At 36.4% G+C, this 27,780-nt stretch overlaps 2 protein-coding genes across 3 annotated transcripts; both read right to left on the reverse strand.

Moving 5' to 3' along the window:
• Positions 1 to 6,612: 6,612 nt before the first annotated feature.
• LOC144421947 (uncharacterized) lies at positions 6,613 to 7,803 on the reverse strand. Its single transcript, XM_078111560.1, has one exon. The coding sequence runs from the start codon at positions 7,801 to 7,803 to the stop codon at positions 6,613 to 6,615; it is 1,191 nt and encodes a 396-aa protein (XP_077967686.1).
• Positions 7,804 to 16,671: 8,868 nt separating this feature from the next.
• On the reverse strand, positions 16,672 to 27,753 carry LOC144422047 (solute carrier family 22 member 15-like). 2 transcript variants are annotated; one of them, XM_078111782.1, is made up of 13 exons: positions 27,691 to 27,753; positions 26,136 to 26,221; positions 22,316 to 22,522; positions 22,014 to 22,118; positions 21,704 to 21,836; positions 21,469 to 21,633; positions 20,803 to 21,318; positions 20,545 to 20,604; positions 19,699 to 19,834; positions 19,345 to 19,485; positions 18,796 to 18,881; positions 17,983 to 18,167; positions 16,672 to 17,478 (listed from the first exon to the last, which is right to left on the reverse strand). In XM_078111782.1, exons 9-13 carry the CDS (start codon positions 19,824 to 19,826, stop codon positions 17,302 to 17,304), a joined length of 717 nt encoding a protein of 238 aa, XP_077967908.1. In that variant the 5' UTR covers positions 19,827 to 19,834; positions 20,545 to 20,604; positions 20,803 to 21,318; positions 21,469 to 21,633; positions 21,704 to 21,836; positions 22,014 to 22,118; positions 22,316 to 22,522; positions 26,136 to 26,221; positions 27,691 to 27,753; the 3' UTR covers positions 16,672 to 17,301. The 2 variants fall into 2 exon arrangements, with proteins under 2 accessions (XP_077967908.1, XP_077967909.1); XM_078111783.1 differs by lacking the exons at positions 19,345 to 19,485; positions 21,469 to 21,633; positions 21,704 to 21,836; ... (2 more) ...; positions 26,136 to 26,221; positions 27,691 to 27,753 and having other exon boundaries at positions 20,803 to 21,230.
• Positions 27,754 to 27,780: the final 27 nt, after the last annotated feature.

The following is a 27,780-nucleotide window of genomic DNA, read 5'->3' on the forward strand; positions in this document are numbered from 1 at the left end:
CGTAAATGTACTCAACAAGGTTCATGTAGGCCAGGGGTGGGCAACCTTTTTCGGCTCGCGTGCCAAAATCGGCTAAGTTTAAACAACAAAATTCTTCCGCGTGCCGACCAAAATTAAAAACAATGCTTTGGTACTTCCAAAGCAAAAATACATAATAATAAACCTTTTCAAACATGTAGGCCTACAGACGGATTCACTATTCGAATATATATTATCAGTCCGACAAATAGATTTGATTACTTTTCTTATTCTATCTCAGTGAGACTTCTGCTGCTGCATTACCGCTGATAGAGATTTTACATTGGGTTTATATTTTGTAACTTTCAAAGAAATATACGAACTACTGGTTTCAACGTCCAGGCTACTCCTGTTACGAGACGACTCATTAAAATTTCAATCATAACTGAGAACAAAGATTCACAAGCATATGCAGATGATGTAGAGCACTAGTCGGAAAACTTTATGTACTTGCATACACATTCCCTGTAGCGCGCAGGCCGCAATATTTCCTCCTTCGAACAAGCGCTAGATTGAATTTCAAATTGTGGCGCATTCACACCTTCTATTATTGCGTTAAAAGCCTGCTACTATGAGATGTGTATGTGCCGTTTCTTAATATATATATATTATTCAACAACATATTGTTTTTATTTACTTGGTATTAATGTGAAGGATGATGTTTTTTTGCCACTTGCCCCAACGGTACGTCTTCCAAAGAAGACCTGACAAGCGAGTACGAAGTTTATTCCAAGTGTAATGCATTTTAGAAAAAGCTGTTCGCAGCAATATGTGCTTCCGAACGTGCCCATTACTTGTTTTGCACTGTCGCATAGATCAACTGTGGCGCAGTCCTGGGTCTCGGCTCGAATTTTTCGTCGAAGCACATTAGAATGTTCAGTCCTCGTCGCGAGCTATCCTGCGTTTTCCAAACATTTTTGAATTTTAAAGATCACAATTAACTCGAACGACATGCAACTGACGCTACATATTTCAAAACAAGCGTCATACAGCAGAACTTGTTACCACATAAATCCGCGTACATACAATAATAAATTTGGGATCAATTTTTGTTTCATTTCGAGGGCCGCAATTGGCCCTCAGTTTACCGACCCCTGTTGTAGAATAGTGCACTGCAAAGTTTTCAAGTTTTAAAAAAATTCTCGGGAATGGCATCCCAATCATGTAATAGTTCGTTTTCTGCACTTCTCTTTTGTATTCCCTTTCCTAATAGCTTATATTTCTTTCGAAATCAAGTTATAACAGGAAGTTAGCAAGTAACTCTAACCAATATGAGCTGCACCACTTCATAAATCAATCAGAAATATATATTACGTGACAATGTAGCCAAACGTTGTGTTAATTCCGACAAAATTCGTCGAGAGCTCAGTTGCTACGCCATGATATATATATTTCTTTGAAGCCATGAAAAGACAAATAGAACTTAAATAAATAACAGATTGTTAACAAACGATAATGAATAAACGAACACCGAGTTTTATCAGATAATTCAGTCTCGAAACTTTTTATCTGAAATAAGACGATCTCGTTTCTGAGGCCTCGCTCGCATGCCGAATAAATGGGCTCGCGTGCCAAGTTTGGCACGCGTGCCAAAGGTTGCCCACCCCTGAAGTAGGCAGAACTCCAATCCCCAATTTAAGTCATACGTTCAAGCTTCCACAAAAACGTAGTTGCTTCAGCAATGGTTTACATTTTTCAAGTTTTTTTGTCCAATGACGTAAAAAAAGAAGATTTTCACTAGAATCAAGTTTATGTTTCAATTGTTTCGAACTTGGTCAGTTTGCTTTTTGGTGTAGATTTCCTAACATGTGTAGCGCTTGTTCGGGTAAGCAGCATTCAGTGATCCATGGCCTGAGGATCTTTACAAGAAGATCAAATGCTTACAATCATCGCAATGCCTCTACTCGTACAAACAGCGTTGCCAATGCAAATGTTTCAGACGTGGTGTCCAGTTTCAGCTTTTGCCAGTTGTAGTGAAGGATCCATTGGGCTTTTTTGAATAAGTTATCGCTGTGGTAGACTCTGCTAGTCAAATCTCAATTATATATACATCATGAATCGAAACGAAAACTTGGTCTAATAAATATAAACCATACCCGTGTTAGCACTGACACTTTATAAAACAAAGGCGTTTCGCAAGATACAGAAGTAGTAATATTATCGGTGAAATCTGGTTACGACGAATATTGGCGTTGAACAACGTGTTTGTGATCGAGTCACGCATACCACATTCAGCTAGAATGCTTAAAAGAGATCAATATATGCATTACTCACACGATATTCCGTTGGCCAATATTGAAGCGAATCAAGCTGTGATTTTAATCGCGTCGGATAATTCCATAGCGCACTTCCAGCATTTTGCGTGGAGTGGGTCGACAACATGAACCAATCGGAATTGAAACTCGTCTTGGTTGGACTTGGTCGAAAATTTGCGTACAAGTTTTGACAATAAGACAATTTTCAATTTTGATGCATTGTGGTTTACGTGACCATTTAACCATGCTACAAGAACAAATCGGGAAAAGCTGGTCCAGTGAATCTGTAGGCACGGCGTACGATTTGTCGCTCAGTGAGTCGTTAAAAGATGGACGAGAATATATTTTCACGAACAGTAAAATTAAATTATTTTACCGTCCTGATGAATTTGATTTTATGGGGAGGAATGAGAATCACGAAAACTAAAACGAACACCAAGCTCGTATAAAAAGTCTTACGAAACAACCTAAAAAAACAACGATTTTATAAAAAATCGCATCGAAGTGATTTTTTGGAAAGACCGACAGCTATAAACGTCAATATGATTGTCATGCTTCATATTCTCGATTTTTCGAAAATGATATTAATTCTGCAATTTTTAACTGTTAAAATAATTGTTTTTGTTGAAAACAGCCATGTGCATATAAATTATTGTTCCGTTCTTTCGGAGATATTGATTCATCATATGTGGCGAATTTTTGTTGCATAACGGGAGTTACGTACGACAGCGGAAATAAATTTCCTAGTAGCGCAATATCGATATGGACTTTTAAGTTGATTTACTTACTTTGAATGGGTTTCGAAATCTCAATCAGATTCCACGTGAGATATACGTTCATCGTGTCGCCACAAGTATTGATTTAGATATCGAGAGACTTACTGCGAAAAGTGCTTGAGCTTGAACTGTGGGAAGGGAAAGGGATTGCTTCATACTTGAACACCAGGGGTTCACAGGTTTTGTTACAAATAGAAAAGCCCTACTGTTGTAAGTTCAATATCTGATTCTTGATATAACGAATTCAACAATAAGAGACTGAAGTCTTGATCAAAGTGGAGTAATTCTATAATTTTTCGAAATATTTCAATTCCTCGTCAATTCAAAGATGTTGAATGTAAATATTCCCTGTACAAATTTGGAATATTCTGTCAAATATAATTGAAGCATTCCAAGAAAATTGCCAGAATCGTTCTACTTAAAGCTGATTCCGCGCAAAATCCAACTGATTACTGCACTAGATGAATTGATATTCCTAAGTTTTCATAGAATTCTGACAGATGGCTAGTTGGGCCAGATTTTTTGCGATTGACTGAGCGAAGCAAACCGAAGCTATTTGCAATTAGTTTTGGAAAAGAGGACAAAAGAATACACACACAAACTTTGATGACTCGATGTTGAGTTGCGGAAAAAGAACCGAACCTTGGAAGGAAAAATTCTGACACTAGTTTTGGACCCTACTCGACCCGCGTCAGGATTCTGCCTCATTGATGGATGACTTCCAGTGAATATTCATGGGGGTGGCTTTGTCGGCAGTCCGCGTGGTTATAAGTTTCAGTTTAGTTCGAGTTGGGGAAAATATTCGAATATCCTATCGAATATTAGAATAACAGTTTACTGTTCTAAAGGTTCATGTAGGCCAGGGGTGGGCAACCTTTTTCGTCTCGCGTGCCAAAATCGGCTAAGTTTAACAACAAAATTCTTCTGCGTGCCGACCAAAATTAAAAACAATTCTTTGGTACTTCCAAAGCAAAAATACATAATAATAAACCTTTCAAACATGTAGGCCTACAGACGGATTCACTATTCGGATATATTATCAGTCCGACAAATAGATTTGATTACTTTTCTTATTCTATCTCAGTGAGACTTCTGCTGCTGCATTACCGCTGATAGAGATTTTACATTGGGTTTATATTTTGTAACTTTCAAAGAAATATACGAACTACTGGTTTCAACGTCCAGGCTACTCCTGTTACGAGACGACTTATTAAAATTCCAATCATAACTGAGAACAAAGATTCACAAGCATATGCAGATGATGTAGAGCACTAGTCGGAAAACTTTATGTACTTGCATACACATTCCCTGTAGCGCGCAGGCCGCAATATTTCCTCCTTCGAACAAGCGCTAGATTGAATTTCAAATTGTGGCGCATTCACACCTTCTATTATTGCGTTAAAAGCCTGCTACTATGAGTTGTGTATGTGCCGTTTCTCAATATATATATATATTATTCAACAACATATTGTTTTTATTTACTTGGTATTAATGTGAAGGATGATGTTTTTTGCCACTTGCCCCCACGGTACGTCTTCCAAAGAAAACCTGACAAGCGAGTAAGAAGTTTAATCCAAGTGTAATGCATTTCAGATAAAGCTGTTCGCAGCAATATGTGCTTCCGAACGTGCCCATTACTTGTTTTGCACTGTCGCATAGATCAACTGTGGCGCAGTCCTGGGTCTCGGGTCGAATTTTTCGTCGAAGCACATTGGAATGTTCAGTCCTCGTCGCGAGCTATCTTGCGTTTTCCAAACATTTTTGAATTTTAAAGATCACAATTAACTCGAACGACATGCAACTGACGCTACATATTTCAAAACAAGCGTCATACAGCAGAACTTGTTACCACATAAATCCGCGTACATACAATAATAAATTTGGGAACAATTTTTGCTTCATTTAATAAATGTCGGGTTGTTCGAGGGCCGCAACAAATTAGCTCGCGGGCCGCATTCGGCCCTCAGTTTACCGACCCCTGTTGTAGAATAGTGCATTGCAAAGTTTTCAAGTTTTAAAAAAATTCTCGGGAATGGCATCCCAATCATGTAATAGTTCGTTTTCTGCACTTCTCTCTTGTATTCCCTTTCCTAATAGCTTATATTTCTTTCGAAATCAAGGTATAATAGTAAGTTAGCACGTAACCCTAACCAACATGAGCTGCACAACTTCATAAATCAATCAGAAATATATATTACGTAACAATGTAGCCAAACGTTGTGTTAATTCCGACAAAATTCGTCGAGAGCTCAGTTGCTACGCCATGATATATATATTTCTTTCAAGCCATGAAAAGACAAAAAGAGTTTAAATAAATAACAGATTGTTAACAAACGATAATGAATAAACGAACACCGAGTTTTATCAGATAATTCAGTCTCGAAACTTTTTATCTGAAATAAGACGATCTCGTTTCTGAGGCCTCGCTCGCATGCCGAATAAATGGGCTCGCGTGCCAAGTTTGGCACGCGTGCCAAAGGTTGCCCACCCCTTGAAGTAGGCAGAACCAAGTGGAATTCCACTTGGTACAAAATTAGTTTGGTATTGAATGTAATTGCTTTAAGCTTCATGGCATGTATTAGGGAAATTGTTAATCATATATCCTCGTTATTTTTTTATAGCTTAAAAATTCTAGCTATAGGCATTCAGCAAACGCGAGTGTAGGTAATAAGCGGTGCTATCACCTAACTATGATGTGGAGTGATATCGTGTTATCCAATGTGCGTGTAACAACAGAAATACTTAAAAAGCCCGATCCCAAATAGTTCATCCAACATTTGTTGCTTTGACTTTATTGCATTATCGCAGTAGTAATGAACATCGATGAGTCAGTTTATTCCAGTAATTACACACAATTTAATCTAATTTATCATCATCACTCCAAATATTAGCTAAATAAATAAAACAAACATGAAAAATACGACTTACAAATTGACAAATTCCGGGGCTTAGAAACAGAGGTGCGCTCACTAAAAACTCAGAAAGAAGAGAGCGGCGTGCGGGAGAATTTACAGATGCCAGATTATTGGTCAGAATATACAGCCAAGTTGGCTCCATAAAATATATATTTGGGACTTCTCATGTATTAACCATGGGAATAATATGTGGAAATAATTATTAATATCAAATTTAGGATAATAATCACTCCATTTAGCTGAAAACGAATGTACTACGCTTGTAAAATTGAACGATTATCGCAAGACTGGCATGATTGCAAAAAATAGATATTAGGAAACACTTTTCGGGAACACAACCTAGTGACCATAATTAAAATGAGGAAACATTTCTTTCATACAGGGCCCAAATTAGAGAAAATGAAAAGCATTTTATGTAATTTTTTAAAGCAATAAAAGAAATGTTCAAACAACACAATGTGCGAAACACACAAAAATTAATCAGAAATATTTAATCTGAAAGAATGAGCACCATTAGAGATACATAAAAATGGTAAACGAGAATCTCCAAGGAAAGGGTAGGAATGTGGTACAAGCATAATTCCTGTTGCGGTATGTGTGTTGTGAATAGGTGCATGTTATGTACAATGTGTGTGTATGTGCGTGTCACTATATGGCTTCTAACAAGCACAGCTTGCGAACATCCCGTACATAAGTAGAATTTGCAGTACGGACTTTAACCCTTCGAACAATACCATGCTTGTCAGGGTATGTCTCATCAACAATCGCCTTCGGCCAATGACTGCGAGGGGAACTATCATCAAACATCAAAACCAAATCGCCAACTTCCAGATTTCTTTGTGTAGTGTGCCATTTTTGTCTTTCTTGTAGCAGAGGCAAATATTCTTTCTTCCATCTATCCCAGAATAAATCCAGGAGCCCTTGTGAATATCGCCATGTTCTTCTATATTCATCAGTCTTCATAAATTTGTCTAAAGGTAGAGATGGATCAAGTTTGGCAATTAGAATTGAATTTGGTGTCAAAACATTTAAGTCTTTAGAATCATCACTTAGTGGTGTGAGTGGTCTATCATTTAATATCCTTTCAACGCCAGTTAGGAAGAACCACAATGAATAATCTGAAAATGATCGACCATCAGTGATAGCACGTAATGTTTTCTTGACTTCTCGAACTAATCGCTCCACGACACCTGATTGATGACTGGCCAATGGAGGTGAGAAAAGCCATTGAATTTCTTTTTGAGATAATGAATTGTCAATCACATGTTTGTTCCAGTTTCTAATTCCTTCTCTCAACTCTTTCTCTCCGCCTATAAAATTTGTACCATTATCCGAATTTACGTGGATAGGTCTTGAGCGTATGTCAGTGAATCGGAATAACGCTTGTAGAAATGCTGATGTATCAAGTGACTCTGCAACTTCAATATGTACGGCACGTGTGGCCATGCAAGTAAAAAGACATCCATAACGCTTGTATTCATTTTGACCAAGCTTGACCTTGATTGGGCCAAGGTAGTCTACAAATGTTGATTCGAACGGTTTCTTTTCAGGAAAAACTCTACAGCTGGGGAGGTCTGCCATCCACTGCTCGCCTGTACGAGCAGATCTTTCTCTGCATGGTATACATTCTCTGATGACTTTTCCAACAGCTGATTGTCCCCGTAACATCCAATATCTTTCTCTAACTGACGCAAGAACATGGAGAGTTCCAGTGTGACCTGTATTTCTATGATGCATGTCGATGATCAGCTTTGTTACATGATGGTGAGGTGGCAAGATGATTGGATTCTTCTGTTGCTCTGGCAAATCAGATTTTTCAAGCCGTCCTCTCATACGCATAATACCATCTTGTATGAAAGGGTCACACTTTAGTAGAGGCTTGGCCAGTGTAGACTTCAATTTCTGTTTTTGTTCAACTAGCATTTCTCAGTTCCTCTACAGAAATGAATCGAGATGCAGGAACTCGGTCACATTTAAGATACTTCCATCTCATGTATCCTTGAAAACGCATCAACCAAACCATAGCACGCTGTAGTTTTTCAAACTTGGAATATCTAATGAAAAATGGGGGGAATGGAGATTCAGATTCACAATCAGTAGATAAATAGTTGACTCTAAACTCAGATGCAATTGGACAATTATCACCTGAAATTGGAACATTACAAGGGCGAGCGGGCCAAAAGGACTCATCCTTGCGCAAAAACTCTGGGCCATCAAACCAAAGGAAACTTTATTGGGCATGAGACCACGGGAAGCAATATCAGCAAGGTTTTCCTTAGTACTGACATTTAACCATTGCTCAGGTTTTGACAATAAATGGATAGTATTGACCCTCTTTGCAACAAATGTCTTAAAACGTTCAGCACGGTTGTTCAAAAACTGAAGCACTGAAGTCGAGTCTGTCCAGTACAGAACTTTATCAATTTTATAATCTAACTCTTTAACAATAGATCTGGCCAACTCTGCAGCAGCAACTGCAGATACCGCTTCGAGACGTGGTATAGTAATAGGTTGCTTGGGGGTAACACGGGAAACGCCTCTCACAAAAACAACATGAATGTTATTTGCTGCATCAATCATACGCAAATAACTCGAACAACCATAACCAACTCTGCTAGCGTCACAGAACAAATGCAACTGTACTCCAGTGGGTGTGAAGTCAGCTGGCTTGAAACAACGAGGAATAGACAAATAATTTAGGTTTGATAATGAAGCGATCCAATTTTCCCAACTTTCTCTAGGTGGGCCAGAAATGTTATCATCCCAGCAATAACCTTTATCGCACAACTCGCGAAGAATAGGTTTTGCGGGCAAGATAAATGGCTGGACAAATCCTAATGGGTCAAATACTTGACTAACCATTGACAAAATACCTCTCCGTGTTAGAGGACGAGGCTCTACATTTATACGTATTACGAATTTGTCAGCATCAATGCGCCAATGCACACCGAGTGTCTTATTTGAGGAATCACCTTGAATGTCAAAATCTACCATAGATGGGGCTTTATCTTCATCGGGTATAGAATCTAAAACAGCTTGGTCATTGCTTATGAACTTAGCAAGATGAAAACCACATGTATCTAATAGCTTACGTAGTTGAGATATCAAACTGACGGTTTGGTCAGCAGTAGGCAAACTTTTCAAACAATCATCCACGAAAGAATTACGATTAACAGTTTCAATAGTGACAGAGTCAGCATTGGATAAATTATCATCAGCTACCCTTCGTAGCGCAAATGTAGCAACAGATGGAGAACTCTTACAACCAAATATATGACTCAACATTTTTAGCTCAACAGGGTCTCGGGATAAATCATCATTGGGCCACCATAGAAATCGCATGGAATCGAAATCAGGTGGATTTACCCGAATTCTATGAAACATTTGACGGATGTCACAAATTACCGCAACGGGTTCCTGTCGGAAACGCAAGAGAACACCAACCAATGTATTAGTATTGAAAGGACCTGATAACAAGTTGTTATTCAAACAAGTGCCTTGAAACTCGGCTGAACAATCAAATACTACCCGAAATTTTTGGCCAGTATAGTGATGTGGTTAATATGATGTTCTTTTACTGTGTGGCAATTCATGTATGGGTAAGTATTCTGCATAACCATTCTGGATGTATTCGTGTATTTTATCTTTGTATTTTTGGAAAAGATCTGGGTCTTTCAGGAATTTTCGCTTGAGATATACTAGCCTCTTTTCAGCTAAAAAACGATTATTAGGAAGGGTTACATTATCAGATACCCAGGGTAAGGCAATTTGATACCTACCATTTACCATTTTCACTGTATCCGCCATAATGCTCAATGCTTTCTTGTCGTCGACAGAAAACTCTGTAGTACATGGATCAGCATATAAATCGACAAAATCATGACCACAAATATGACACATAGATAAATTAGTACTTTCCTCAATAGAATTTGCATAACTATAACCTGCTTTCAAAAAATTGACATCGACACAATTTGAAATTTGAGCATTTTTGTCAGGACCTGCTAGAGCCCAACCTAACATTGTATGGTAAGCAGTTGGTGAGCCTTGTTCACCAACACATGTGTCTGAGATGGGAAATTGTCCCAATACATCAGAACCTATCAGCACTTTAATGGTGCCATTTACTTCGGGGAAAGATAAAGCATGCAAGTGTGGATACTGTTCCACTATTTCCTGATGTGGGATAGAGTCACGCAAATCAGGAATACCATCAAAAGTCAAAATATTATTTATACATAATTCGTTAGGCTCGTTAATACCAGTAATAGTGAAAGATACTCTCTTTCCTGAGTGGGGCTTTGAACCACTGGCAGTGTGAATAGTACACCCCTCAGTTTCACCTTGAAGGCCTAAGCTCTTAGCAATATCAGTGGTGCAAAATGAACGTGACGAGCCATAATCAAGGAAAGCATATGTAAATGAATAACAATCAGAATCATTAGCAGAAACCTTGACTGGTACAACCATAAGTCGCACAGGATAATTTTCTATATTAGGTGAAATAAAATTTGCATGCACATTACTCACACCGGGCCCATTTGAGCCACTGGATTTTGCATTAGAATTAACAGGTATTTTCTGAGAAGACAGGGTGTCATCATGAAGAAGTGTGTGGTGTTTCTTTCGACAGTTGTTAACTTGCAATCCTTTACGTTGTGTCCTGCACGCAAACAGTTGAAGCATGCCTTGTATTCTCGAACGAAGTCTCTACGCTGTTTGGTATCTTTATCTTTGAACTTCGTGCAGTGATACAGAAAGTGTGAATCACCACAACATAGACATTGAATTTGAGTGTTCTTGGTGAATTTGTTGTCACTTTTCTTTTCCCTTGTAGTTGCAATTGTAGAACTTGTGGTTGTGTATGTCTTAGCTGAGCGAGGTCTAGGGTTAACCTGCTGCCTATTTTTGACATAGCGTTCGGCCATGAGTCGACCATAAAATGTGTTGCTCAGGTGAGCTCTTCTTTCAACATATTCTAGTAAATGCATGTAGGATGGAATAGGACCATTTTTCCATGATTCATCTCTGAGATAGTCCATTTGTACATGATATGGCAATCGATCAAAGATGTCTCGCAGATACGATTGTGCATCAAGCATGTGTTCCTTCTTCCAATGAGAAAGTATAACATAGCAATTTCTCATCTTCACAGCAAGGTCATAAAGCGCTTCAGCATCGTTAGCCTTTAGCTGAGGACCAGCAGTGAGCTGCTTTATAATTGCTTCAATCACCAAAGTTTGATTTCCGAATCTGAATTCCAAAGTCTTTCTTGCCATGCCATATCCTTCTGCTGCAGGTGTTATCACAACCAGATGCTTGATTGCGTCCTTCGCCTTTCCTTTACACATTTGAATGAGCTGTGCTAACTTCACATCAGGCGGATATGGATGTCTATCAATCATGTTTTCGAAGCCTTGGATGAATGAATGATAATACTCAGGGTTACCATCAAATGTAATTGGATCTAGCTTAGGCAAAGTGAACCCTTGACGCACTGTTTGCATAAGTGCAAATATATCATCCTTGCTAGCTGCGTTGCTTGGTTGAACATTAGTAGCTGGACGGTTTATGTTGTACGAAGGAAATTCATATGATGGCATCAAACCTTGCCGTGGTAGTGTTGACATCACAGGCCTGGTGGAATGGCTTTGCAATAGTTCAGGTGCTCTTGTGTTCACAGACATACCAACTTGTGGATAAAAATTTCTTGTGAGTGGATTTAGCTGTGACTGACTGTTGATAGCTGCTGAGCTTGTGTATATTTGCATTCCGCTAGTGCTTTGAAGAAAGCCATTGTCTGCCAGTTTCGCAGGGGAAGCTGGAGAGCTAGAGAACATGGGTTGATGGGAATGCAAATGACCTGAACTTGTTGCAATTGCCGGGCCCATAGACAACATTGGTTCACTCGGGCGAGTGGTAATATGGGTTGGTATGTCAGCAGTGGTAACACAGTTAGACACAGGGTGCATCAAAACACTTTGTGATGTAACAGGGATAGAATTCACAGCGTAGTCTCTGATTTGTAACACAGGTGGTGGTGAGATGCTAGTAGTTTGCGAATGGCGGAAGCTATGCCTTGAAGATCGGACACTACTTGCTGTAGCTATTACTTGAGCTTTTTCCATTTGTAGCTGGGCATTTCTCAAGGATATTTCGAGTTGCAATTCAGCTTGACGTTGATTGAATTCTGCTTGTAGTCTAGATTGAGCCAACTGTGCTTGTGCTTGCTCAACTTTTTCAGCAGCTTCTAGTTCAATTAAACGTGCCTTTGCTAGACTTGAAACAGATGACATTGATGAAAGAGATTGATGAGAGTGACGAGATTTTTTACTTTTGTGTGATTTACTTCGACTTGATGTCACACAAGACTCTAAATAGCTCTGGTATTTTATGTCCCACAGCCTTTGAGTCTCTTCAGCCCTTGCCAGTTATAATTTAGCCGTTTCAATTTCTTCTGATGCAACCGGGACAGATGCACCATCAGTTCCAAGAGAAATATATTTTTATAATGTTTGCCATGAATTTAATGCAATGTCCAAATTTTCTTTGACTTTTAGGACAAGTACATTGTTCTTAATATCGGATAGAAGTGTTGACAGTTCGTGACATAGATCTGCCACAATAAGCGGTGCTATCACCTAACTATGATGTGGAGTGATATCGTGTGATCCAATGTGCTAGTAACACCAGAAATACTTAAAAAGCCCGATCCCAAATAGTTCATCCAACATTTGTTGCTTTGACTTTATTGCATTATCGCAGTATTAATGAACATCGATGAGTCAGTTTATTCCAGTAATTAGGCTACACACAATTTAATCTAATTTATGATCATCACTCCAAATATTAGCTAAATAAATAAAACAAACATGAAAAATACGACTTACAAATTGACAAATTCCGGGGCTTAGAAACACGTTCTGCTGTGAAGTTAATGTTCTGCTGTGAAGTTAATGTGAAGGCCAACATACGAATGGTCAGGGTGGTTTGAGAGTTTCTGCATGGTTTGCGAGGAATTCACCCTGTGTCCCAACCATATTTCAACTCTGGTCTTTGAACTAGCGTTTTAAAGATAGATAACTAATAATCAATATCTACTCGAAATAATAATTAATTCTAAACAAAAGTGTAGGGTAGTGCTGTTTCCAAATATGTAACCTTTGAATATCCTACTCGCAAATTTATTTTCTGTTTTTCAGGTCGTTCCGTGATGATCAATAAATACAATGGCTAGTTTATTGAATATAAATGGTGTCAATGATGATCAATACAATGGCTAGTTTATTGAATATAAATGGTGTCTACAACAACAAAATTCGCAGGCTGATGTCTTATCCACGATAAACTTGAATTGACATCTATTACGCCACAATAATTAAATGAAGAAATGATCCTGTGAAATAACAATACTAATTCCTTTATTCCTAATTCCTCTATCCTTGCAGAAGTCAATATCTAATGAAAAAATAAAACCTTATAACCTTAGCAACCAACATATTCCTATACCCTGTCTTTCTACCTTAATTAATTATAATTACTCATACTTATAAAGTTACTGATAGATTTAAATACTTATTACAATCTGGACTATAATTTGACAATAATAGGCTCTAGTTTGGGCAATAAAGTGGTCTAGCCCATCTCTTCATGCACCCAATTCTGGCAACTTTGGTTGGGCATTTTGGCATTTGACTCCATCTATAATCAGCTTGACAATATATTTTTTTATAAAAGTTTATCTTTACTGTTCACTCCCATTTATAAAATTGATCAATTTGGCAGTGGCAATCACCATAAATTTATTAATATGGTGTGGCAAGTAATTTTTATTTATTTGTTTTTCATTAACTACCAGTATGTGATTTTTCATGTTCCCTTTACTTAATAACTTCTATATGGTTGTGTGTGTGGGTGCGTGTGTGAAATATTTCAATTATTTTAGGTGAGTGAACACGTAACGTACTTTACCCTATTATCGCCACTCGCCAATTTTCACCACACGCCTTCAGAATCGCCCTGCTGCAGTCGCACTTTCAGATAGCGCTGAATATGAGTTGTTTTCGGATTGCGACGTCGTAAGTGATAAATATTAAACATATTCTGTCACCCGGTGGCGTAAAGACATTTCAATAAAAACATACATTTTTGTAAAATGTAAAAATCAGCTGATATCACGTTCGGTCAACTTTTTGGGAGGGCGGTAATTACTAATTAGCAGCCCAAAATAGCGCGACAGTGTTTATTATTTTAGTTTTTGTCAGTCAGTGTTAGATCGACGTTGAATCAAGTTTGAAATGGGAAGTGTTTGTAAATATCGTGCTGTTGTTAATTATTGTATCCGCAGGGTGGCGATAATTAGGGTTGGATTATCCGGATAGCGGTTAACCGGATAATCGATTAACCAAGAGGTATTTTGCTATCTGATAACCGGATATTATTGTAACGGTTAACCGGATAATAGAGCAGTATAAATAATGCATATGCGCATTAGTGATTTTTATATTTTTTGTTGAGTGGCCAATGACATCTCTCAGAGCATATAATATTCACTTATATCCACACCACTCTGCATATTTTAGTCATCCGTGTAATGCTGGAGTGAACTTGACTATAGTATTACATCACAAAACACGCAGAAAAATGTGATTATTGCGTATTTGCGGTATAGAAGAGCCCGACTTACCTTAAAATAAAAGCATTTCTACTCTAGATATGAAAATAAATGGTAAGCTGCACGAACAAATCCAATTTCCTATTTTTGCTATCTTGAAAATTCATCAAATTTGAGCTATTATTGCAATTCCAATGAGTATAATTTATTTAGTACAATAAATGCAGATATTAATTAGCTTATAGTTATATAGTAACATTTTCGGGAGAAAAGTCGGGTTCAGTTTCGTCGGTATATAACGCCGATAATTGTTTTATTTCGCCCGGAACTGAAATGACCGCAGTATGTTATCTATCGTCGTATCTATCTATCGTTAAGAGAGTAGATCTGAAACACACATTTTTGACTGACAATAAGGAATTGAATGCTAACGAAAATACCACGACTCTTGATTTATGAGCCAGTGATAGATAAAACAAGACTCTATTTTAGGCGCTGTTGAATCGCCAAAATTTCGTAATAATCGTATTTACTGAATTTACAACAAGGGTAACTTTTCACGGGATGTAACTTCTTTTCAAATTAAAACTGGCATAATGCCGATGTTAATTCCCTAAATAATAACGCGATGCGGAAGAAAACGATCGGCGATGATAACACAATTAGCCTGTAAAATTCAACCGCCTTTATTAGTGACGTTTTCGAAAATTTCAAAATGAGGAGGAAAGGCTGTTATTACATTTATGGTTTTCATGGAACTTTCACAAACAAATTTGTTTGCAAAATGGTCTATAATATTTCAGAAAAGTTTAATGTGACAGACTCTGTATCGTGTCATGTTTTTCGTTTACTCATTTAGGGTGGTAGGTAAAGTTGTTCAAAAACTGGCGCAGCATTGTTTTGGCTCTGTTAATTTAGTTTAAAAGGTATTCGAATGAAAATAGATTTAAAGTTGTGGCCTAATTAGTACAAACGTGAGAATATTTACAGTGACATGTTAAATAAGTGAAGTTTTAAAATTAGAAGAAATTTCTGACCACTTCGGTTTTTTCATAATCATCAATTTGCTTTGTTATTAAAATTTTTGTTCAAATGACTTATATTTTCCTATACACTTCACGGAATTTGTTCCCCCTATATTCTATTTTTTGGATACTTCTCTCACCGAAATAAAATGTTCGAAATGCACGATTTTTTGTGTTCATGATTTCATTTATATGTATGCTCTTGTGGTATATATTAACAAAGTTTATTTCGTCGTGCAAGAAATCACCAAATATTATAGAAAACAAAATACTATACATGACAATATTAAATTTCATTGCAATTGATAGGAAGGTGCGGATGATCAGAAATGATCATTGTGAGTCTGCGACAATAAAATTTAGTACGAGTCAAAAGTTAAAGAAAAGAGGCTCTAGACACAAAAAGAAACTTTTAAAAAACTTTACAATAAAGTAGAAATAATATAAATCTTTACATATTATTTGAATAGGGAAAATAACTTAGCAGTTGGGGGAAAAAAAATTAGGACACAATATTTTCAAAAAATGTTTCATTTTATTATTCCGCTGTACATCGGTACGACTACTGAGCTTAAATTATTATTTATTGACACATGCAATATTAAAATGCACAATAATTCATATTCAAGAAAAATAATACATATATATGTGAGTATTTACAACAGAACTGTGTGGTGGTATTCGTTCAATTCACCGCGAAAATCCTGCGAAATCGGTTCTCTAAAATCAGCAGTAACTATCCGGTTAACCGTATATTTAAAATACGGAATACCCGGATATATCCGTTATCCGGATAGTGAAAATTATAGGTATCCGAACTAACCCTAATCCCCACTGCTTCTAAGAAAAATCTGCTGTAGCCGCCACTTTGATTCACGGGAGCCAAAGAACAACACACCACATGCGGCTCAGGAACCGCAGGTTGCCGACCGCTTGTCTGAGTAATAAAATGTTCGCCAATCTGATCTCCGAAGGTCTGTTATAGGATTTACATATTTATCCCTGGGGAGAGGAAAGTCGACAAGACGGCTTAACCATATGGTGAACCACGGCCTCTCGTCCGGTTACCATTCCATGTCGGGTATGGGATTAGTTAGTTACGGTATTTGTTTTCGGTAGCATGGATTTGATGGTAGAGGAAGTCGCGATGAGTCCAGCAATCCTCTTGCACACAATTATCCCCGCATGGGATTCGAACCTGCGAATCCCGCAGAGTAATCAGAGATGCGGTGGCGAGCGTATGATGATCCACAACGCCGCGCCATATTATTTTATTTGAGTTGAAAAATTGAGGGGCCGCGCTCGTACTGCTTAAAATCATAGCAATAGCGAAATCAGCCATGACCTTTGAAATGCAGTTTGATCTAATTTTCGTATTCTTCTGTTTCTTTCGTGTTATTATTAAAATTGCTATCGTAGTCCGCCTGTACGTTTTATTTGATGATACAGGTCTGCTTGTGTGGGAAGGCTGGGCAACTGCTCTTGGTTATTGACCCATTTCCTTAAATATTCGTTTGTTTTGGTTGGCCGTTGGCACTTGTTGGCAGTTTGAAGAATAAAACTTGATTTTTGTCTCTAACGGCTAATTTGCGTTATGAAAAGTCAAGTCAAAGTTCGTCGTGCCGTTTTTTTCAATTCCGAAAAACAAAAATAAGAAAAGACACGATAAACAATAATTTATTCAAGACGTAGTCAATGTTAGCATGTTATCGAATTACAACTATTTTCGTCGTTGTCTTCTTCTTGTAGTTCCGCTTCTTCAAAGGTGTTCGGAATTAACTTGGCTCGGGTTTCAGGGAGGAAAGCAGCAAAAACACTGCTCAATAATCCCACATTACCAAAGGCAAGAAATGGGTCATTCGATCCAGAAAACACCTTCAAATGAAAAAGTAATCACAAAACGATAACAAGAGAGCTTCGCCCAAATATATGGACACGTCTGTTCGCAGTACAGTACGGTTTCCGTACCGTTAGATCACAGTCTACAAATATATTCACACCAAGCGAAGCAGTACAGTAGGACACAAAATGGCGTCCAATGCCCGAAGAACATTCGGTGACGTCATAGCAAACAAAAACAAATCTCACAGAGCTAACAGAAATATTTGAAATAAATAAAAGTAATAGACTTCTGGAGAAAAATTTCATCTTTAACCACTAAAAATTTCAAAGCAATTGGTCCAGTGATCAAAGAGAAAAGCGGTTTTTTAATATTTCCACTGGGTGTCCAAAAAGTGTCAAATAACAACAAGAACAAGAACAACATAACAACAAAACGATCGTTATGTCCACTAAACGTGTCCAATAATAACGACAACGATATATTTGTTCCGTTACCTTTCAGATGCTGCACAATAGTACTTCTCATAAAAAACTTACCGCAAGATTTGCTAAAAATGGAGCAATTACACCACCAACTCTTGCCCAGAACGACATTGAGCCCAGTCCAACGTTTCTCACAACTGTTGGAAAGAGTTCTGCAGTATATACGTAAATAAGATCAAAAGCTCCGCAGATTCCCAGTTTTCCGAAAACCAAAAGTGTCAATTTGTAGTTTGAGCGATCTGAATGAAAAACGGTAATTTAATCTTTCTGTTTATCTACATTTATTTCCAGATTTACATTTTAGTAAAGTAATATTATTGTTTTTACCAAAAAAATCTTGGTCGGGTTTGTTGTCGACTGAAACGGGATGGTTTATGAAGGCTGAAGCTCTATGAAAGATCAAAAAATTTTTACGATGTCTAACGAGAAATAAAAAAATTCATTCAATCGGCTATAGCTAATTCCAGTTAAACAGATTATCTTCCAGTTACAGCAATTTATAATACGTATGTATTATAGTCATTTGAGACAAAATTTACACTATATAATTAAAATACATTTGATCAATTAAAACTGGATTTAACATGGAAGAGCAGTTAATTAAATTGCTCCAACCAGGCCCCGCTTTATGTATTATGTACTTTACTTTCGTCCGAATCTTTAAATGTATATTTTCATGACAGACTATTTGGCCTGAAATTCTGTTTATGTTATAGAATTTCGTAAACAGCACTTTATTGTGGGTCCGCAAGCATCATTTCGACTTAACGAAAACTGTTCTGTTCAGTAGGCATCCAAGTAATTACATTAAAAAACATATTTTCAAATTTGTAAGGTTGCTATTCTCAGGTAAATATTTGAAATTACCTTGGCCGAAGGAAACGATGTACATGACGAACATACACAGTGCAGCTAAACCCATGAAGCAGACCAGCGTTCGTCTTCTACCAGCCCTGTATTGAGTAAATCGATTAAAACTATATATATATATGGGGATAAGAATTGAACAAATACAATCAACTGAGTATACTTAGCAACACCTCTTCAATTTCTTGCGTTATATACTAATAATATAGCATTTGCTGCTTATTTTCTATGGATGTGGCCATTTTTTATGGAGTCAAATATATCAGTATATAAATATAATCCCGCGGCCGGTTTATAATTTCACCACGATGCCTTTACTCATTTTCAAGGTCATATGATCTGTTCGTTCATTCACTTTCAACGATTCTCGCTTTATTTTGCGGTTATTTTGTAGGTTAATTTTTACCAGTAGAACGAATAGATGTTTTTTTTTGGTGGACTCATTCAAGTTATCAGCCTGTCAGTCCCAGATTTTGGCTACGTGATTTTTATGAAAGTTCAAAACAAATGGTGAGTTCGAGATTTTTTCCTGTTATGGTATTGGCTTACCATCTTCTCTCCATAAGATAAATCGTAAAGGGTATTGATGGAAGCTGACTCAATCCCGATATTAAATATGCAACATAAAAATTTGAACTAAAAGATCCAGAACCAAGTGTTATGCCGTAAAATACAAAACTTGCGGTGAACCTGAAAATACAACGTGATTTGAGTCAAGATAGACAAACCTAACCGGATATACAATGAAGACGGATTTCACACATGGCTATTTTTTTATATAAATACTCGAACAATATTTGTCCAATCTATTTCATTTCGGTATAACTCTCATTTAGATTGGTCGTATAGATACACATTACGGATGTTATTATGTCAATTTTAGCTATGCAAAATTATACATACCATTGTAAACTTAAAATGGCTGCTCTGTATCGCAATACAGGTTTTCTTATCAAATCTATAATTGAGCCTTCCTCGTCTCTTGAGGCATCTTGCTCTTGTTGTGCATATTCATAATTTTGTTGTAGCATTAGACGATCTAGTGAAATATATCATATCATTTTCTCAGAAATTTCAAACACATCCCATCCGCACGACGTACAAAATTACCCGTATAGAGTTAATTAATAATAGTTTATGTTCATGGCGTGAATCACGAGGTCACGTTTTTTTAATGTTAATTCGTTATTTGATCAACGTACATATATACCGTTCAATAGATTTTCAATGTGAGCCGATTCTAGTTTTAAGAAGTTTTAAAATTGTATTCTGTATATCGTGAAAAACTACGAATGAAATCAAATAGAGTTTTTAACGTCTATTCATTCGCGTGGGTGTTGAGAGGTAAAGCGTGGGCTTAAGATTACGAGTCAGAGTAGGTCAACGACACTCTGGTCAGTCAATCCTGGGGATTCTGTTTAATCCCTACATTTGCAACTGTTCAGCAATTCTGTCCTATGATGTAAATGTTTCTTTTGGGAAGTTAAAAATATAATATCTTGACATTCATTCAAGTGTTCATCTAGATCCGACTTCATCCAGGAACGGTATTTAAAACGAGTTTAAAATAATTCCATCTCGTGCCTTCATTGACGTTTTCATTTCTATTGATGTCGACATTGGCAAGATAGCTGTTTTAAAATCTTCTGAAGCTGGTTAGAAGATTCTGTGTTTGTGAATTTCATTTGTGAGAATGTTTTAAAAAAAACGTATATCTAGAATTATTTAATCCGCGTTTTATATACGTACTTTCATTTTGATGTCCCTCATCTTGGCGTTCTTTCGCGTTCCCCGGCAGAAGAGCATATTCTTAATATATTAATAATAATTATCAAGCGTTATTGAAATATTAGAATCATATTATAGGAGATTTTACGTATCAACAATTACACATGTGATTTACTTTTTGTTTTTCGTAAGCAAATATCTTTGAGTGATATTCAAATTTGCGGGCATCCAAAATATTTGTTCATAATCACATATATATAAATATATAATATAAAATACCTGTGTGGGGCGATCCATTCCACCTTGATTGTTTTTGCAAGGTTTACCGCGAGACAACAGCCAACGCGGCGACACTGGGACAATGCTGGAAGGTGTTAAGCTAAATTTCTGCATCAATTTCATGTAATATGCACTTAAACTTTACTAATGTATGGACTAGCAGTATTGAAAATATTGGCATTTCGACAGAACTAGCACGGGATATATAAATATTTCACAATGCTATATCCAATTCACCATCGTTAAATAATACAAAAAATTAAACATCCTCGATATGAAAGCTTGAGATCCATTCGCTTTCCCTCGGACTTTGCCATATTTTATCAATATTGAGAAAATGCGATTTATATCTTCAAATATATTCACTAACGTATTTTTTCACTTACTATAAAAAAAAAAATCCAAGAATTCCAGGTATCGTTGTAATAAAATACATTTGTCTCCAACTAGGATAAAGATGGGCAACCCATAGAAACGCTAACATATTTGCGGTGAATCCTATTGCACCGAGAGCACCTGAAAATAGATTCATTCAGTCCTATAGCTGTTGTCGAGCTTATTGGTTTTCGCAATTATTATTTATTCATTTTGGATTAAAATCATATGAAAGTCATATAAGCAATTCCTGTTGTACCAGTAAATGGAATTGGAGTCATTTGTACTCACCGTTCAGGACCCAAAGCTTCGATCCCGTAGTTTCTTGTATAAGTATAGTTGTCACAACACTTAAACCGCCAACAAGGAAGCCTGATATAGCTCTACATACTGCAAATTGTTGCCAATTTTGACAAAATCCAGTGATAACTAGAAATATCAGAACTAATATGTATCCTGAAAATATATTTCAAATGCTCTTTTTAATTACTTTAAAATCGCAGAAGTCGCAAATAAATTTTCTCACCTATAACCGAAATTTTCTTTCTTCCATAGCGATCGGATAATTGTCCAAAAACGATAGTCCCAGGCATACAACATACGTAAAAAATTGATTGAAGGAAGCCTGGTATCCAACTGCGATCTTCAGTTAAATCCCACTAAAGTATTTTTGCAATAAAGAAAGCATAACGACTAACTATAGTGATTTCGAATATTAGTTGAAAATCAAATTTTACATAACATGATCCCAAAATACGTGAATTACTAAATCAATGTATATAAAAAAAAACGGGAAATCCCCAGATTGTTCACTTAATAAAATGAAACTACGTTACCTGGGACACAATGGTTTCTGCGCCCTGAGCGTGTGGATTGTCATCAAAGGCTGTCGACGGCGCAGCAGAAAACACCAATAAAATCACATCAGGGGGTTTCGACAACTAAATAATAATTATACTTTGTCAGATTTTTGTTTAAAATATTCATTACTATGCGATTTTGTATTGTTTAGTATATATACGATTCTATATTTGTGCCAATACTTGCTACGAATTATGCAATGCTTTGTTAGATTTAAGTTATTGAAGTCTCAATTGAAAATCCTACAGCTATTCGCAAATGACTATATTTTTCTTACCGAAAAAAGGAAAGCCAACGAAGAGAGAAAAATATACGCTCGACTGGAGACCGACCCCACTTCATTATTAAGAGTCTCATCAATATTATTCATCAAATATATATATATATATATATTAGTATTTATAGTATCAATTTTATCACTCTTAACTGCCTTTATGTCTGCATATACATGGCAAGGTTTCAGCACCAGAGTTTGAAATTAAACCTGAAGGTAAATGAAAATAACATTTATAGTATAGTGCAATTTTGTACTTCTGCATACTATTTCAACATATCTATAATGATATTTTTGCTATCTTAGCTGGTATGAAAAATCTTTTCAACTTCAGTTGCTAATACCTCCACGAATACTCTATCAATTTATCTGATCATTACAATGACAGTGAAACGTTAAGATTTTTGTTAGTCGCCTTTTAGCACATTCAATATTTTGGAGATTTAAAATATTTACATAATTTCTCAGTTGCTATCTCGTCTAGATTCGGTTCTTATAACGCCAACAAATTATTTTGATTAATTTTCTGTAATAAGCCGCTGGCGATATGACGACCCAATAACTTTGTACGTGGTATTACTATACGGGGAATTTAAATATATTTTGAAGCGATACGCACGTAATCTGTCGATAATTCGGTTAATGTATGGCTGTTTGCATATTATGCCGAACATAGAATTATTATTATCACAGAAGCGGAGCGTTGCTTGTTAACCTATGCAACTTTTTGTTGACATTGTGCATGTAGTTTCCGGTCTTGTCGATTGATTAAATCTGCTGCCTTAAAGTCACATCTAGAAATAACTTTCTGACACGGTCGCTTTAGCTATTTCTAACAAAATTAGAACAGACAGATTGAACGAGTTGAGAAGGCGGATAATTACACGATTAAATAAATACACGAAGCAAAGCTGTTGACCGGTTGTGAAACTCGATCCTGAAATTTCGTTGCCTTCGACTCCAACACGTATTCTAGAAAATTACGCATAATTGCACTAAATAGTAGGCTACGGTTGAAATGACGTAAAGTCGGGAGGTAGACGACGGCGATTCAGAACGACCAAAGTAGCAATTCTTGCAAGGTATATGGATCGGTTGTCGTAAATAAAATGAGAAGTATAGAAATGTAGTTGGATCTGTTTACAAAAGAGCTTATTGTATTTTATCGTTGTTGGGTTTTCTATTTTTGGTAAGTTAATTTCATATATGTGTATTGGTCGGAAAAACATTAAGACAGGGTTTCAAGTTTGATGAAAAAGAAAAATGACTCTGTATGTATGCATAGCAATGTCATTTTATATATCAAATAGGTGATATTTCACTGGCACAGCACAAGCAACAGGGGCAAATTGTAACTACTAACGATTAAGTTTAACAAACTAAAATTCAACGATAGTTTTAAAATATTTTTTAAGCTAGCGAAGCTTCCAGATCTTAACCTATATCAAATGCCAGACTGTTGGGTTGGACTTAGAGATAAAGACGCATCAAGTGAACACACTCCTGTGTAATCATAGTGTAATTAATCATATCGTTTATATTCATTTGTAAATAACCGATAAACAGCTTGGTCTTGCCTAAAAGGGTGTGGGTGGAATTGGAAGGTACCCGGTTGATGAAATACATCCCGAACCTTGAGTACACGGAAAAAATATTGCAAGATTGACATTTGTTCAGCAGGCAAAATATATAGTTACGAACACTAGAGCAGCAGCGTACAAATCCCGCCCACATCGCTTCATCGAACTGTCGAGCCCGCCGCAAACTGATTTTAAGTGGGGTTTTGTTCAAGTATTACCTGCTTTAGAGCGTGTTGTTATGATGGTCTTCACATTGGCAAATAGCTTACAGCCTTATTACCGATTTAAAGCAAGCTATTTACAATGCAATATTTTTTCATGGTTACAATCCTGGATATACTTCAAACCCAAAATGGCTTGGTTTCCAAGTTGATCCGGGATATCATGGAACTTCGAAACCGCAGTTTTTCCACGTTGCTGATTTGTTTGAAGCGGTTGTTACTCCAAGTTATGTTACCCACGGAGAAGAGCTGAATTTTATATGTAATATAAATTTTGCCTTTAGATGTAGGAAGAAGTAATTTACTTGTGAGTAACACAGGCTGCGCAATTTAACGGGGTGAGCATGGCCAAACACAACAGCAATAAAATAAATCTCCACCTAACCACTAAATTTTGTATATATAAAAAGTTTTCAATGATCAATAACTTGTTCAGGACTCATATGAAGAGGTATGCGTAATACCACAAAGTGGATTTCGTTATTTACTATAATTGCATATTTAATTCTCACGCTATCTGACCAACGTTCTTATAAGAAGATTGTTGTTTGTTTATAATCGGCTTCGAAATAGCATTGTGTCTTCATTGTCTATACAGCGATTCTCATAGTGTTACAAAAATTAAATTTAGTTATTTCTGTTGCAGTGCTCTACACTTTGAACTAGAGATCTACCGATGTCAATGAAAAGGCACTGATACCGATATTTGAAATTGTCGACATCAGCGATATTCTAATAACACGTAATTTACATCAATGTAAATACAATTTTGTTGAGTGGTCGAAACGGGACAAAATATTTGTCTGCGAATAGTATTTACAGTGAACATTATTTCTTCTAAAGCAGCGCTTATCCCAAAAACCAAATCCTTTTTTTTATTCAAATGTATCAATAATGTGTCACTAGACTCACTTCTATTGGTTTATTAAAATACTTGAACCAAGTGCATCGTAGTATGCATTTTATCTTTGTAGGTATGCAAAGATGATTAGCACTCCCATTAGGCAAATTATAGCAGACATTTCGTTGTGCACAAGCGCACCACGCAATGAACATCTATGGGCAATCACCCAACCACTATACTAACTGTAATGAATTGAATGAGGCAGTAAATGACGCATGCATGTTCCACGTCCACCCACTATAATAACTCATAGTTCAAAGCATACTGGATGAGATCAGAGAGCTGCATATATCGGTTCATTTTTAAGCCGATATCGAAAAAATGGCCGATACCGATACATTGGTACATTTTTACGTCGGACTCTACTGTATATCATTATTCGTTATTTTCCTTTGTGTGTGTGATCGCCGATTATCGTCAAGCAACAGTGGATTGCGTCTGTCTTACTGCATTTGTTATTAGCTGTTTCGAGTATAAGTTCAATAATTATCTTGCTCTTAAAATTATATTGAACGGTTGCGGCAGATCCAATCCACAGTCGCTTCCATGACCTTTTTCACAAAATTTGGGCGGCAAATCAGAATTCCATTTCCTGAATCCCATTAGAAAATTTCGCCATGTAAGCAATGCCATACAAATGCAAGTTTCGGAATCCTGGCACGAAAAAGTAGCGTTGCAAGTGAGGCTCATTTAGTTGTCAGTGAGACTTAGTTTTGGCGTTTATATGAGGATTCGAAAGGTGCGTGTTCTCTATGATTGGTCACTTTGTAATGTTAGAATTTGTTAGCTCCTTTAATTCAATTATTATAGTGACTGTATTATTCAATATTTTTTATTGTGATTTTTCTCTGCATTCGCTCGCATGCATTGTCCTACCTTCAGCGCTACCAAATCGCACACTTGTCATGAAAACCAGACTGACTAGAATCCGATTCAGCAAAGGTATTTCCATGGTAAATATGTGAAATGCGTGTAAACATGTAATTGCATGAAGAAAGATTCGATGACCCAATAAATATTGACTATTCTAACAGATAGGCTATCTATTGTGTGCGCATCCAAATCATAAATATAAGTCACACAATTGATAAGATAAAAATCATAAAAGCTCCACTTACCCAGTCAGCTTACATGTGTAATGATCTAATCTAACAGAGTGGAGCTAGATCAATGCCGCAAGACACCCAAACACACTCTTTGGCTACTGAAATAAAAGTAATTTTCATATTTATTCCGGGAGAGAGGAAAGGAAATAAGATGGCTTAATCATATGGCAAAAAAAACACAGCCTCTTGTCCGGTTACAAGTCCAGGCCGGGTATGGAAATAGTCAGTTATTTGTTTTCGGATGTATGGACATTCCGCTGTCCAGACTGACATAACGACATAGTCTACTAAACCTGGTGAACCTAGTAAATATTTTTAAGTTTCCACAAAATCAAATGCTAAATCACTCACCAAATAAAGTGTAAAAGCATATTTTTATGAAACCACACAATACATTATTTCGAGAAGTGAGTATTCGTGATAGTAGATTATTCCGTTCTGGCCATCCCTACCAATAACACTTTTTAATACCAACGACTTGCTTAGACAGAGATGTGACATGCCATGCAGCATATTGTTGGATAAACATAACTAAGGTTACAAAATAACTATAACAGAGCAGAAAAGCCTGAAAAGATGATTTAAAAGCCCTGCTTTTGCATCTACATTTGCTAAAAAAGCCTTCATAACATTGAAAAATACAGACCCTGAACTACTCCTTTTTAGTATAAATATTCAAAAACAAAATTTTTATTTTGCTTTGCAGGCTTGCAGCACAAACTCGACAAAATATTCATACACAGGGTTGGTTTTATGCTTTCCCTTTCTTTAAATCTTAATACTTCTAACAGAAAACTGCTGTTACAACCTGTAACCAATTTGAATCACGAGATCCAGAGTTTCGAGGATAAAGAGCCACAGATCTACGGTGTTTAAATGACTGTCGATAAATTTGTTTGTAACTTTGCAATTCATTGTATTTCTGAGGGGTAATGATAATGTATGAGGTACTGTAAGGGGTCGACAGTATAAAAAAGTTTGAGAAGCGCTGTTATAGAAGACTATTATTTCAAGGAATCCTTGACAACCTGGAGAAACGTTATTTTTATACAGATTCACGAACTTATACGATATTTTTAAAAATGCTTCTCACTACTGTCACTCCAAGAGTTTATTTATTTTTGGGCATTGCCTTTGAATACTTGAAGCTTACCCTTTATTAAGAACTTTTATATATAGTTTTTTTTTTAATTATTTGCACCGAACTATATATGAACACGAATGTCATATTATTAAACGATGCGGATACTGCTGTCTTAATTAGCAATAGGTAACTTACTTACAAAGAAGCTCAGTATGCTAGGATAAGCAATCACCAAAAAATTTTTTTTATGATTTTCAAAATCAAGGATTTAGATAAGGATAGCTTTTTTGTGACGATAGATCTATCACATGGTTACCATTATTAAGTTGTATTTTTTTTCCCAACCAAATAAACATCTTGAATACTAAACTGCCTTAGCATATATATGTACAATTTCTGGATGACCTGAATTATATTTCTAATTTTCTACAGCTAGAGATATTTAAGACTTTAGGAAAATTAGATTATAAAAGTTCTACTTACATCAAAGTGTAGATGCAAACTAAGAATGATATACGCTCCAAATAAATTGTCCACATTATTTTCATCATGAAATGAATGTCTGTATAAAAA

Source organism: Styela clava, chromosome 4 (assembly GCF_964204865.1).
Source record: "Styela clava chromosome 4, kaStyClav1.hap1.2, whole genome shotgun sequence".
Taxonomy (NCBI): domain Eukaryota; kingdom Metazoa; phylum Chordata; class Ascidiacea; order Stolidobranchia; family Styelidae; genus Styela; species Styela clava.